The sequence below is a fragment of the Dermacentor albipictus genome, chromosome 7 (assembly GCF_038994185.2).
Source record: "Dermacentor albipictus isolate Rhodes 1998 colony chromosome 7, USDA_Dalb.pri_finalv2, whole genome shotgun sequence".
Lineage (NCBI taxonomy): Eukaryota > Metazoa > Arthropoda > Arachnida > Ixodida > Ixodidae > Dermacentor > Dermacentor albipictus.
In genome coordinates, this window is record NC_091827.1 from 135,339,515 (window position 1) to 135,354,720 (window position 15,206).

The 15,206-nt window shown below is 45.0% G+C and overlaps 1 protein-coding gene across 3 annotated transcripts in view; it reads left to right on the plus strand.

Moving 5' to 3' along the window:
• The window catches only part of LOC135911545 (1-phosphatidylinositol 4,5-bisphosphate phosphodiesterase classes I and II-like), a 590,731-nt gene that overhangs the window by 371,847 nt on the left and 203,678 nt on the right, over positions 1-15,206 (plus strand). For all 3 annotated transcript variants that reach the window (XM_065443866.2, XM_065443867.2, XM_065443868.2), the window contains one exon: positions 1,215-1,488. In XM_065443866.2, coding sequence (XP_065299938.1) covers positions 1,215-1,488 — 274 coding nt within the window. The remainder of the gene's footprint in view (positions 1-1,214; positions 1,489-15,206) is intronic.

A 15,206-nucleotide genomic window follows, 5' to 3' on the forward strand; every position in this document is an offset into this window, starting at 1 on the left:
AGCATGCGACGGTGATGTAGGAGGCGGCAGCGACGTTGATCATGAGTGCTCACAGTCATTCATGGTGCGGACGGTGATGCGACGTCCACAGTGGAGCTCCGTTTCCACTCGTGGTACCCGACACCTCCACCAACATGTTATGGAGATGTTGGGAGTGTAGAAGATTATATTTACAATATATATACCAAATGAGTATGAGTTGAGCTGCCTTTGCCCACAAAATTCAGCAGAACACGTGACCTCCAACTCTGGTCACGGGGGAAGGTAGTGCACACCAGAGGCAGTAGCCTTCAAAAAGCCTCACAGAATGAGCCCAGCATTCGACGTAGTTTCTTTTTCTGTTCTTCCAGCGCTACTGCCTTCCAAGGTGATGAGGTAGCCTTGGTGTTGCAAGGGCAGGAAATGAGGGGTCTCGCTTCATGCTTTTTTCATTGTCTGAACAGCACAGGGGTGACTGTGCTGTATTGTGTGAGAAAAAAGTGTCACGTGAAATAATGGAGATTGCTGTATAATGTATCGGAATGCGTAAATCAGTTGTCTATATTGCTGCAAGCAAATGTAGTCGCTTGCTAGATCTCATGCGATTTCTCACACGTCTGCCTGGCACCTAGCAATGTGACTGCTTTTAATATTTTCATAAATCTTTTTTGTTCCTGCTCCTCTTTAACCTTTTTTCTTCCACTGTTCTTTGCCTTTCCACGTTTTTTGTCTAGTATTTTGCCAACTTGAAGTGCATGGCTGAGAAAGATAAAGCAATGAGTTTTTGGCATGGACAAACTAAAGATGAGAGTTGCAAAATAAAAATATCTTGGCGCAACTTTAATCATGGGTAGGGGTACCCTCATAAAGCAGTGTGTTGTAGCAGTGTGGTAGGGAGGCCCTAATAAGATAGTCGTATCTGCCTTTATCACAGAGAGTGTGTGTCTAAATAAAAAATAAATAACAGTCATCATTAATTTTATATGATTTTGCTTACATTATTCAGTGCAACGTGAAGAGTGGGGGCTCAAAAAATCGAGGAACATGTGTGCCTGACCTGTATTTATTTGAATGGAACGAATGAAAACCTTGTACCTAGATGACTGCTTTGGGCAATAATTGACTAAGTAAGGTTGCCAAGTGTGTTTATGCCTACTTCAGATTTTTCTTTGTGTGCATGCTGGTCCACAGCACTATCAGCTTGTTCCTCATGCAAGGCTGTGCTCTCAATGCAGGGCGCTCCTTCGAGCGAAAGCCGCAGCCCTCTGCAGACAGCAGCCGCCCTGCCAGTGAAGGCAGAGGCCTCCGCGGCTGCCTCTGCTGCACCACAGCCCCACCAGCAGGTCTCCGCATCAGCTGCAGCAGCCCCTTCAATGCTGGGTGCGATTGTGGAGTCTCGAATTGTCACCACTGCAGATCCTGTGGATGGTGGGCTGCCACCTTCGGCACTCAATGGTGGCATCCAGCGCAGCCCCGCTACCAACTTGGCCAGGCAGGACACACTGAACCGTGAGGGATGCCCTTCTTCCATCTTTCAGATGATGCACAAGTGACAAACATCTCCATTTTTCTTGCTTCTATAGACGAATATGAGGTGCAGCTTATTTTTAATCTAAACAATGCTCAAGACATTAGTGGCTTTCATATTAAACTAACACGCAATTAAATGCACTCTTCAGTTCTTATCACCATACTTAACTCACATATAAAACTTGTAGTTAGGCTAATTGGTGCATTGTATTTTAAGAAAATACCTGCCAAAAAAAGATGCACACAGGAAGCATACAAGAAGACAGGAAAGAGACTGGGTTGGAATACAGGAAAGGGCCTACTGTATGAGAAAGGTATTCTACTAAAACACATTCTTGGGCTAGTGGGCGCATTGTATTTTAAGAGAAAACCAGCCAAAAAAAGACACATAGAGGAAACATACAAGCAGACAGGAAACAGGCTGACTCATATCTTTAATCTATATCAGACAAGCTGCTTTCCCTCCAAAAATTAAGGTTGCTCATATAACAGTTTCGTACAGTAAACCTCTGTCAATTCGTCTTTGGTTAATTTGATTTTGTTTGCTAATTTAATCCTGAGTAAATGTCCCAGCTGGTGCCCGCACATTTTTTTGGTCAAGATATTCGTAATTTTGATCCTGAAATTGTCTTGCCAAATACAGTATAGCCTAGTTCATACAATCCCATTTTGAATAATTTCGTAGCGCCAACATTTGCGATCAAGAAGAAAAGCTGACCTAATACAGTTACATTCTTTCTGCCAGTTGATACAATCCGTGAAAATGTGATATTTTGGCACCAGTGTTAACACGCCACCAAACTGCAATCGTATGGTACATTTTCCGGCTGCTGTATCCCACTGGAACCAGGAATAGCACGCTTGACCGAGAGCAGTAGGTGCCTGCCATAGCAGCTTTTTCACAGTACTTGCCCAACCGTGTCACGTGAAAATGCCTGCACGCACTCGGTTTCCTCTTCCGGTACCAGCAAATCTGACGGGTCATCATATATCGCATTCACAGCTATCATCGCCAATCCTACTGCGATAAGCATCTTCACCTATCTGCTTCACAGTGCGTCGCGGGGGTGTAGTGACGATGGAAGCGTACTGCATGATTTTAATTGGTAATAACCCAAATGCTTTGCCATTACCTGCTGCTGCAGGCAGTGCAAAGTGAGCATCATGTTTCCCTCTGCTGGCAACATGTTCCGGAGTCACTCACCAGCTCGATTTTATTTCGGTTTGCCATCACTATCTTGAAACATTAGGAAAAACAACAAGGCGCATTTTGTGCCACTCACACCCCACGAGCGCGAGGTGCATTGGCATTTTGTGATGCAACGCTTCTTGCCAAGTGCACACGTCATAACTTCCCGCCAAGATGCCCCACCTGAAGAAGTTGCTAACCCAGGCCAAAAAAGAAGAGAAAAAAAGTCAAGCTTGCTGAAGCTGCAAAATCCACAACGTGCTTCTCAGGCCGTTCTTGCCCTACCAGCTGATGTTTCGTGCTGCAACAATTCGTGCAACGTTTCACATTATGTAGATGTCAACTGCAGTTGAGTCTGCCAAATATTTTTTGTGACTTCGGATCATACGTTTTTCCAGTTTCTGTTTTTTATTGCACTTCATTTCCCACAACATATGAACAAAGTTCTACTGTAACTTCAGTTTTACTGATTTGCACGCATATGCCCACCCCAATCGTGACCCCAGTTGGGACCCGAATCAAAACACCAATGACTGTAATGCCTGCCTTAGCAGTGCTAGGGAACAGTGGACGCATTGAAGACATACTATCTCTCTCTGAAAGCGCCAATTTTTTTGCCGGCCCTTAGCAGAGCTTCAAACACAAATGGCAGCTCGTAATGTATCAATACCATATTTAACCAATCCTAACGTGCACCTCATTTCCAAGAAAATGAGCGGGAAACTTGGAATTGATTATAAATACAAAATCAAAACTTCATTCATGCTACTGGCGATAGCTTACTGGCAGAGCACATGTTAATTCACTGCCTTTACAAGATGATGACCGAATTTTCGTATGCAGTTCATTCCAGATTTATCGAGCTTGAAAAGGATCGTGAAACAGTTTGATACAGTGGACTACCGTTAATTCAACTCTGGTTAATTCATTTTTTCTTTAATTTGATCCTAACCAAAGGTATGGCTGGCGGCCATAGATTTCGTTATTTTTGTACAAAAATTTGCCTTCACCCAATCATTTGAACTTGACTACAGTGGAATCTCGATGATACGAATCTCATGGGGTCACGAAAAATATTCGTATTATCGAAACAATTAAAACTAGCTAAATCATAGAGTCAGAGGTGAACTCACTCAGACACAAGTACGTAGAAAGGATTTATTTCTCGTAGAAAATTCTCTAATGTCCTCTGCCTCTTTTTCTTTGTCAGGTCAATTAGCAGACTTTGTTCAAATCCATAAAAACGCGTGCCCGTGTCGTCGCTGATTTCGTTCGCGCACGCCTCAGAACTTAGCGCGCATGCAGCGTTTCAGCCGCCGGTGGTGGGTCCTTCGCCGTCGCCCACGTCTAACACAATGAACGCGGCCCGAAGCACAGCAGCCACTCCGTCCAATGGCACGCGGAAAATGAAGAAAAGCACAAAAGCAACACAAGTGCCACCGCTTCGAACTCTTCGCGCCCAGTCGCGGCCTCCGCGCTGTCCGGCGCCGCGTCCGCGCCTCCGCACCAAAAGAGAGAGGGAGAAATCGCGTAACTGCGCGCTGTTCTCTTTCACTGCCATCGGTGGGACTCATTCTCGCGGTCGCGTCCATCCGTGCGCTGGAATCGTGCCAACTGTGGTCTCTCCTCCGCGCAGTGGCGCAACCTCCTCCCCTCCTTAGCAACCGGCGCGCCGGTCAGGGGCGCAGCTGCGCATAGCAACCATGACGTCACACAGCAGCGGTAGAACGGGCGCGCGCGCGTCGGCGGTGGCACCGCCGCTCCTTCGCCAGCCGTTTCGTTGCAGTCGAGTGAGAGGCCCGTGTTTGGGCGCCATGCGGTTCGGGGAAGCGCCAGCGGACGCCGGATTCCCCCAACTCCAAACGCCAGAAGAACAAGGAGCGAATGCGCATGCCACGAATGAACATGTCACCAGATGCGAAAGCAAGGGAGGCAGAAAAGAAACGCCAACAGCGACTGATTAGATCGCCGGGTACCAAAGGCAGGGAAGCAGAATGAAAGCGGCAGCAGCGACAGGCGATATCGCCGAACACCAAAGCGAATGAATTGGAGCGCAGACGGCAGCAGCGTCTGGCTTTCGCCAAGCACACTTTCAAATTTCCAATGTCTTCGGTAATTTTCGTATCAACCGACGCGGGTCGAAAATTGATTCGTAACAACCATTCTCTAACACGTTGCAAAGTAATGGGGCTCGGCCGGGACCACAGAAAAATTCGTATCATCCAGAAATTCGTATCAGCCGTGATCGTATCATCGAGATTCCACTGTACTTAGCTTCGCCGCAGCACAGCCATCTTATGGGTGAGGCATACTAATTATTTACAGGGGTCATTGTCACAATTGAGACATGTTCCTCAATTATACACGCTTTCACGCATTGTCTCTGGTTAGAGCACGAGCACCTAGATGCTAAATAAGCATACTGACAGCCATTCAGAGCTCTTTCTGAAGTTTCTGTGGCAATTTGAGCTCTTGTTGTGCCCACCACGTGTGTCTCGTATATAAGACCCTTAACGGGGTCTAGTATGCATTCCTTAATAGGGTGTTTTAGTTTAGCATATTTAAGCTCGGCTCAGCTAGCAGAGTGACAAGCACGGTTTGCTTGCAAGCTGCCTGAGCAGAGCATCACTGCCATCTTTCACTAGCGGGAGTGGTCGATGCACGCGCCGTCTCTCACACGTGCATTGAAGCACCTCGTTTTCATCGCTCTTTCCAAGATGGCTGCCTTCAGTGGCATGTTCTCAACTATGCCGTGCACTTAAACCGCGCCTTTATGTTAGTCTGCAAAGCACAAGCCACAAAAGCAATTTCGCATAGACGAAGGTTTATGTTTGCTACAAGAAGTTGCAAGTGCTGATGCATTTGAATACCCCGCAGCATGGGAGGATGTGGTGCGTGCGGTGCTATAGTGTACTAGAATGGGGGCAGTGGGCCATGGGAAGGCTCTGTGATGAAGCAGTTCTCTCAGAAACGCACAGGGGGCACAGCTGCGCCTTTCACTTGTGCCCTTCATGTATGCATACACGTAGGATTTCTCCTCGCCCTGTTGAAAAACTGAGCTTCAATACACTCCACCGCATTCCATAATGTACAGAAGAAAGAGAAAGAGGGCAAAGAAACCGAACTGCTTCATTTTCTTTTCTTGTTCTTTTTTTCTTGTGGACACAAGTTCAAAAATTTCATTGGTACATGCGAGCCGAAGCACGTGCTGGTGGCACTACTGGCTTATCAGAACCTGCACTGGAAAGAAAACATCCAGTGCACACGCAGGTTTAGTTCTGTAGACAGCACTTTAATTACACATAAACAAATGGTCTCCTATCCATGCTGTAAAGATGGTTGGACAGCGAAGCTCTTAACAACTAGAACAATTACCTATTGCAATGTAGGTTGAAACTATTCACGTGGCAACATTCACATGCACTTTACCTAATTATTACGTTTAGATGACCTGTGGCATGGCTTGTGCTGCTACTTCGTGCACCTACAAAGAGTGGACCAGAGAGAAGAAAACTTTGCCGCGCTTCATATGCACGCTGCTCTTCAGGAGTCCTCACCATACGTACGTGTTACAACACAAATCAGTTACTAGGCGGGTTCTTCTTTTATGTAAGAAAGTGTAGTTATATCACTCGCTTCTTTTTATACAACAGTTATACTGCCGTCACCATGGCAGCTTGCACAATGGTAATCTTTACCGGGAAATATATGCGGGGAGTGCTACACCCTTCGCATTGCATGTAGGCGCAGGGGTGCCTTATCATGAATTATGCATGTGGTTTGGATGCTTGTTTTGAGCTTATTCTTTATTGAAACATATGCTGGTATGTATGTTGTATGCGAGATTCCAGATAATGTATGCACTTTTCGCTTCACTTTGCTGAGTGCTTGTCGCCTCGGGCTTCAGAGGTATGAGCCATATATCAGATTTATTTCAACATAAAACTGATGCTGAGGACCGTGGACAAAAACCAGCAAGGCTTGACGTGGTCACAGGCAGCAACAAATACAACAAAGGATAAGCACAGTTAAGTACAAGAGAAATTGGAAAAATAGGATTTCTATACTAGTGACCGTGAAACATTTTTCATGACAACTATAAGCAAGTAGTGGAGCCCCGATTATATGATTTTTTTCGGGACCGCGAAAAAACGTCATAAAATGCGGGCACCGTAATATCCGAACATAAATTATGCCTATAAAAATACTATTTATTCCGCCCGATAGATTTACGAGAAATTTTAAGGTAAACTACTAACATACTCTGCAGGGCTTGGAAAACCAAATTATCAAAAAAGTAAATGCGACAAGAATTAATGCCGCAGTACAGATACCAATCATACTTTATTCAAACGAACCTTTACGGCATTCCATTACTTGCTGCTGCGATTCCCACCAGCCGGCACGAACTTTAAAAAATGGCGGTAAGTTTCTTTTGGACCTTGTGTGATCCATGAACCAAGAGCTTTTGCTCGAGTTGGGCAGCGTCCAAAAGGAAGTCCTCTCTGCGGCGGTGCGTGAACAGGTGAAGTTCCAGATGCCGTCTACGTACCGCAACACCTCGGCGAACATGGTAGGCACAGGCACGGCTCTGTGGTGTCGTCGTTGTCCTCATCCGATGTTGCAGCAGTGTCGGCACTAGGCAAAGCCTCCTCGATGGTGTCATCCAGCGACACCTCGCCGCAGATTGCAACGTTGTCGTCAGCCTCCACATACTCGGCGAAGGTCGTGGTGAGGTTTAAACCCTCGAAATCGTCGTCGGCGAATCCTGCATTGGCTTCGAGTGGCATCGAAGTTGTTACGTCCCCAGCAGAGGAGGCAGTCTCTCAGTGCCACAGTGCTTGAACGAGTTAGCGATTGTGCTTCGTGACATTGCGTTCGACGTGGTAATAAAATGCATGGCGTCAAGCGCAGTGATCTTTTTTTCCGACTTTCTGCACTCTATAGCCGCCAGCCGACGCTGCACTGACTGCTTCTGGTACCCTTGCTTGACACACCTAATGATGCCGGCATTCAGCGGCTGGAGCTGGCTTGTGCAGTTGGGCAGAAAAAAAAAACATTTATGTTCCTCAGGCTGGACATATTGGGTGGGTGGCACAATGCGTTGTCCACGAAAAGCAATATTTTCCTCGCCTTAGCACCCATTTTGTTATCCAGCTGCTGCAAGAAATTGCTGAAGAATGAAGACGTCATCCACACCTTTTTGTTGAAGTTGTAGCTGCACGGCAACATCTTCAAGTTCTAAAAGCACCGTGGCTTTGCAAACTTTCCAACAACAATCACAGGCAGCCTCTCGGAACCATCCTCGTTAACACAGAATAGTGCTGCACACGCTCTTTACTACATGACAGCTGTCACCCTTAAAGGCAGGGGTTTGCTCGGGCTGCATATGGTAAAAAATACTGCTCTCATTGGCGTTGAAAACGTCGCAGGGCTTGTATGCAGCAATCATCTCTGGCAGCGATTCCATCCACTCATTCACTGTCAAAATGTCCACAGAAGGGCTTTCTCCGCAGGAGCGGCTGTACACAATCCTGTTTCGTTTTTTAAAGCGATCCAACCACCCGTTCGATGCCTGAAAGTCGTCGATGCCCCGACGCAATGCAACAAGTTCCGCCTTTTCCTTTAAGATGGCGCCGTCAACATTGATCGCAGAGCTCCGTGCTTGATGCAGCCACTTTACGAAAACTTTTTCTAACTCCTCATGCTGTCCTTCTTTTGCCGCTATCCGCATGAACCCAAACTTGTTGGCAGTCTGCAATATCACCGCTTTGTTTGCCAGGATCGCCGTAAGCAAAGATTCGGGTATCTTATGGTCCCGGGCAATGCTGGCTTTCGTGGCTCCATGCCGCTTTTCCTCTTCCTCGACAATATTCAGCTTATCGCCAAGCAACAGCACTGTCCACTTTTGAGACATCATGCGTCGCGTTGCTCCACACAACTCAAAACCTCCACTGAACGCTGGTCGCTAGAATTATGACGAAGAACATGTGAGATAAACCTAGTCCTCCCCACGCTACTTTGTCGGCGATCTGCTGCTGGGAAACTGGAAGGAGAGAAACGCTTCCCCAATGCGACGAGAGGCGGTGCCTGCTGAGAAGAGAGGGAGAAAGTGATTGTGGAGAAGAAAAGGCGCTATTTCAGCACAGCAAGGAAAGAGACCCATGGCACTTTTCTTTCGTCCGCCGTTCCGTTCCGCACCTTGCGAGGGTCGTTGTATAATGCGGGTCAGGCGCAAAATTGCGTCAGATAACCGGCGTTTTTAATGCATTGCTTCTATGGGGACTTCGCTGGGACTGCGCTAATCTGTCATAAAACTCGGGTCGTCGCAAAACCAGAAGACGTATAACCGGGGTTCCACTGTAATAGAAGAAAGTAAAGCATACATGATGAGTAATTCTCATAAAACATCTAGCCATGAATACATCACAAAATACACAGGCAATAATAACAAAATGCGGCACTATGTGCATCTCTTTATAAGACACAATATATAGAAATGTTTCGTACAGTAACATATACAGAAGAATTTGATATGTACAGTACAAAAATATCATTAGACAATAATTGCATCTTTTCACAGAAGCGTCTACATACATATTTTCATCTAGATATATGTTTATTCTAGCATAGAAATAAGCATTACGTTATGTTTGCCTTGTTTAAATGGTAGGGTAGTCGGAAACGTCGCATTTGATAAGTATAATTTGTTCGAGGCCTCAGTAGTTCCCATAGTTCAGAACTCCTTGTACTGACCGCCTAATGTTTTGCTATTATGTTGGGAATACGTTTAGGGTGTCGTGTTTTAATACTGGTCATATAATTTCATATTAACATATTTTCATAAATGTTAGGTATCGACAGCAAATTGAGCTTTTCAAATAGAAGAATAGTAGGCGTTAAATAAGTGACATCTAGTATACAACCTACAGGCTTTTTCTGTATTCTGTGCACTGCATTGATGTTAGAAAGTGTTGTATGCCACAGACAAGATGATGATAGTTTATATATGGTAATAACAGCGATTTGTACAAAAGAATGTTAATACTTCCTGAAAAAAAAAACGCAACTTGCATAGTATTCCAGTCACTCGAGAGAGCTTACCCATTGCCATTTCCACATGAGCATTCCATGACAAATGTTGTTCCAAGACACTTAATGGAAGGAACAATAGGGAAAATGGATTTGTTAAGCTGTAAAAGGGTACGAGTATCAATATTTCGATATTTTGGCCTAAAATGTACAGCTTTTGTTTTATTAACATTTATTGTTAAAGGGCCCCTGAAATGGTTCAGACAAATTTTGCACATGCATAGGGTACAGCGCCTGTGGTGTCGTCGTCTTTCTTGTGTGTGTTGTTTTTTGGCGCAAAATCTTTTCAGTATACAGCTACTCATTCGCGCCACAATTTGTGTGAAGATTCTCATATCAAGAGAGCTATGGATGATTACTAATTACCCTCCTCCATAGCCATGCATTTTCTCCTCAGCTCGTTCGCTGAGTAATCGGGTCTAAGCTGCGCCTTCACTGGCTCTGCATCCTGATGGTACGTCGTGCCGTCTTGTTCCAGTTCTCTAGCATCGCTCCTAGAGAGTGCGCAAAGCCTCTCCAACCTCTCCGGCAGGTGCTTGGCAGTCGACCTCAAGCGAGAGCTATAACGCAGCGTGCGTTGCGAGCATTCTGTCGCAGGCCAAACGTGTCTGGTATTCCTTATAACCACAGGCGGGCTGGGCCTTTCGACGGATGGGTGGAGGCATAAACTCAAGCTGATAAAGGAAATTTAGCATAGGGTGTAGATGTACGTGAGCTGCCTGATCACTCTGCACGGTCCAGCCACCCATTGGTGCAGAGCTTAACCAGCCAAACAAAGAGCTAATATTGCACAAACCAAGTGTAAACAATTTTAAAGATTTACAAAAACAACGTGTTAACGATTACACTGCTGCAAAAAATTTACACCAGCAGCAAAGAAGAGTACATTTCGTTACTGCTACTGTGTGTGGTTGAGCTATGTGCCACCAGGTGGCTGCACCGTGCTGACCATTCACATTTGCGCTTCTGCTCATACCGTGAAACGGCACGGTCAAACGGCCAGGCACTGTCCCCTTGCGCTTGCATTTACCCTAATACCGGACTCGCGAAACACTATTGCGCTAGTAAGTAATGTTCCAGTGTAAAGTGATGGCCGCAAATAGCGGCAGTCCGATGCGGTAGTATTTAGCTGCAGTCCGGATAGCGGCAGTCCGATGTGCTGCAGCCAGTCCGCTCGTCTGCTGCTTTGCAGAGGGGCACAATGGCGCAGCTTGACATATTGTCAGTCAGTACGTTTGCAGTCCACAACGCAACAAAGGCGAATCATAGTGCTTGCGAAAAGACTGAGGCTGACTCTGACCACAGAGCTCTCATCAAAATGGAGCATGTTGTAACGCAAGCAGACGATGCTTGATGTGTGCCGGAAGTGCTTAAGTGTAGAGAGAAATCGTTCTTGTGCATTCTCTTTTTGTTACTTTATTTTTATAGAAACAAATCAACCAACATTCCAACTATTACGAACGTCATTTGTTCACGATAAAGGTGGAAAAATTATTGATGACGTGCCTTGGGCAGCCAATCGTATAGCTCGCCCTACTGACGTCAATTGGGTGATTTACGTCATATGGGTAGGGGCGGCTGAAAATTCCGCCGAGCAGTGTGCTGTGATCGGCAGCGATGTACATTTTTAAAACCTTATAATAAATTACACACTTTATGCAGGGCACTTAGATGCATCAATTAATGATCAGAAAGACCTACTCTAACAACTCAGTACGTTTGATAAAAATCAAAATCGTTTCAGGGTCCCTTTAACGAGTTCGCAATACTCCAAGATGATAATTTTGACAGCACCTCGTTGGCTTTGATAATGACATCAACATTTTTTTGGTTACAAGAATTGTAATGTCGTCTACAGATGCAACAAATTTTACGTCTTTGTCAATACTCACTAAATCATTAATATAAATACAAAGAAGCAAGGGGCCCAAAATACTTCGCTGTGGTACTCCTGCAATAACTGGTTTCAAATCGGATGCGTGACTGTTTATAACTATGTGTTGCATGCGTTGCTGGGGATATATTTCTATTAACTTCAAAAAACACCTCGAAAACCATAATAGTTAAACTTTTCTAGTATGGTAGTATGATTTATGCAGTCGAGTGCCTTTGAGTAGTCGACAAAAATACCCAATGTATATAGCTGACGTTCGAAAGAATCTAATTTCCTTTTGTGTTAGAAGGGCAGTTTCAGTAGATTGACCTCTCATAAATCGATACTGCATGTTTGTTATTAGTTTATGCTTAGTTGTAAAGCCTGTAATGTGCCTATGAATTAATTTTTCCAGAGGTTTTGAAAAATTGGCAAGACGAATATTGGTCTATAGTTTGTTAAATCATTTTTGTCGCTGCCCTTGTGTAACACTACAACTTTAGCAACCTGGAGGCTTTTTGGAAGAGTAGCATCAGATAAAGCAAGGTTATAATTGTATGTCAACGCCAGAGTAATTGCATCTAGTAGGAACTTTGCACGCCCAATTTCAATACCATTGGCATCGCAACATTTACTATTTCTGATAGCTAAGAAAGTGTAAATTATTTCCCTATCTGTTGTAAGAGTCAAAAATGCAGATTGGCTGTTCTTTGTAGTTGGATAGTGCGAACAATTTGTATCATAATAACTTTTTGCTAAATTGATAAAATACTTGTTGAAAGATTAGGCTAGCTCCTTTTCTAATATTGCATTGTCATTAATTGTAATTTTCCTAATAGTCTCCTTATAAACGGCTTCGTCCAAGAATTGTGTTAATGTGCTTCCAAACAATATCTGTTTTTTTTTTTCATATGTCAACAATAAATAAATTTTGTAAATACATCGTTTTCTCACGGCGAAGAAGACTATTTACTTGATTCCTTTGAACCCTAAATTGACGCAGTTTCTTCAGACCACATTGAAATAGAGTCTTGAAATAAACTAGTTTTTGTGTGTATTTCTTTTGAACATTGTTTTGTTACCCATGGCTTTTTACATTTACGCACAGGTTTCAAAACCTTGTACCTGAAACATTTCACGTAATTAGATTCAAACTTTTCGTGAAAATATTCGTAAGCTGTCTCGGCGTATGTAATGAGCAGTGGAGGTGACCAGTCCATGAGCAATATTTCATTGCAAAAATTGTTTAAATTATGTGCATTAACATCCTGTACAGTCAAAGGAATTTCATTCATGGTTCCAACAGATGTGCTTTTTTTTAAAAAATTGGGAGGTGATGGCTCATATGAGTGCCTACAACACTGGATGAGAGATTCGTACCTTCAATGTTTGTTATGAAGACGTCTATTAGCGTAGTTCAGTCGAGTGAAATATGAATGGGAGAGTTTACTACATTTGCAAACCATTAGATTCAAGTGTCCCATGTAATTCATCACGTGGTTTAGAAGTCTTTAACAAGTCAATGTTTGTATCACCTGTCATAATGAGCTTGAAAGCATTATCGTTAATCCAGCTTAGGTACTCATCTATAAAGTACAAAAAGCTTGGTGCAACAAGCATGTGACGCCCCTTCGGGCATAATCTTCGTTGACACGCCAGGCTCAGTTAGGCAACATTGGTCACCGCACCAATAAACACCGGTGACCACAGCTGCTCGTCGGTCAGTCATCGTTCGTTACCACCACGCTATGGAGCGTCCGTCTAACGGAGGGTGCCTCGAGCCCTCCCTTGTTCACGAACCCAGGTGGATCGTGACAATGGCAACGAGTACCCACGGATTGTCTTACGCTGCCATGGATGGATGGATGTTATGAGCGTCCCCTTTGGAACGGGGCGGTGGGTTGCGCCACCAAGCTCTTGCTACTATGCTGCCTGATATCCTACCTAGGTTAACCAATGAAAAAAAGAAAAGAAAAAAAAACACTATGAACTAACACGTCCAAATTTTCTGATCCCCTATTGCGAACTGGGCTTTTGTATGTCTCCGTCTTTTGTCGTTTCCCTACTTTTCTTCCACCAATCCTCCAATCGCCTCTTACTAATGTCTATTGCCGACCTGTTTGCTTTACCACTGCTCCCGCTGAACCCAAGGGCTTCAAGGAGGCCAGTGGTGCCTAAATCGACCGCTGGGAACACGTCTTCACATTCTAATAAAATATGCTCCGTCGTTTCCCTAGCTTTACCGCAGCAAGCGCATGCTTCTTCTTCCTTCTTATATTTCGCTTTATAGGTGCGTGTTCTAAGGCATCCCGATCTCGCTTCGAAAAGTAATGAGCTTCCCTTTGAGTTATCATAAATGGTTTCTTTCCTGATTTCGTTTTTTCCTCTTAAGTAGTTACTCATGGCAGGTTTCTTTTCCATTGCCGCCACCCATGAGATTAATTCAGCCTCTCTAACTCTCCGCTTGACCTTCTTTGTTGCTGTGTTGCCCACCCCACAGGCCGCATACTTGCTGGTAAGCTTCCTAGTTCTCTTCCTCCACTGTGAATCAATGTTTTGCCTGTACAGATACCTGAACACTCTCCCAGCCCATTTACTTTCTTCCATATTCCTCAGCCGTTCTTCATACTCAATTTTACTGCGAGCTTCCCTCACTTCAAAACTAGTCCAGCCCATATCCCCCTGCACAACAGCTTCATTTGTAGTCTTCCCGTGAGCACCCAATGCGAGGCGACCCACTGACCTTTGGTTCCCGTCGAGCCCTGATTGTACCCCTGATTTAAAGCAAACAACCGCATTTCCAAAAGTAAGTCCTGGAACCATTACCCCTTTCCACATACCTCGTAGGACCTCGTACCTTTTGTATCCCCATAGCGCTCTGTGCTTCATTATGGCTGTATTTCTCTTCCCCTTGACTGTTATGGTTTGCTTAGGTTAGGTTGTGTTGGTAATGTTGGTTAGGTTAGGTTATGTTGGTTATGGTTGGTGTTAGGTTAGGTTGGTTATGGTTTACCACCAGTGGCGAAACACCGCCCCCTGTTGCTGCCGCCATGCCGTTGTACGGAAGGCTCGAGCGGTTCGAGGGAGATGGGTCCGCCTAGCTAATTTATGAGGAACAAGTCCACATGTTCTTCCGGGCTAACTACACACCCGAGGCCAAACAGCGGGATATTTTCCTGGCCAGTTGCGGGACCCGCGTCTTCAGTCTCCTGCTCGACCTTCTCAAGCCATCCACGCCGCATGTTAGGACGCTGGGTGAACTGCTCGCCATACTGCGCTCGCATTTCAACCCAGCACCGTCCACACTAACGGAGCGTTTCTGTTGCAACAACTGGAGCTGCCGGGAAGGTGAGACCCTCGGGCAGTTCGCTGCTGCGGTACAAGGGTCCCAGATGAAAATGTTTTTACTTCCAGCTGGATTATGGAACTGGAAATTTCACCCAGCTGGATACTTTTCTAGCTGGGAAGGCAGCTGGAAAAAATCCAGCTGGGTGAAATTTCCGGTTCCATAATCCAGCTGGAATATGTCCCAACTGGAAGGTC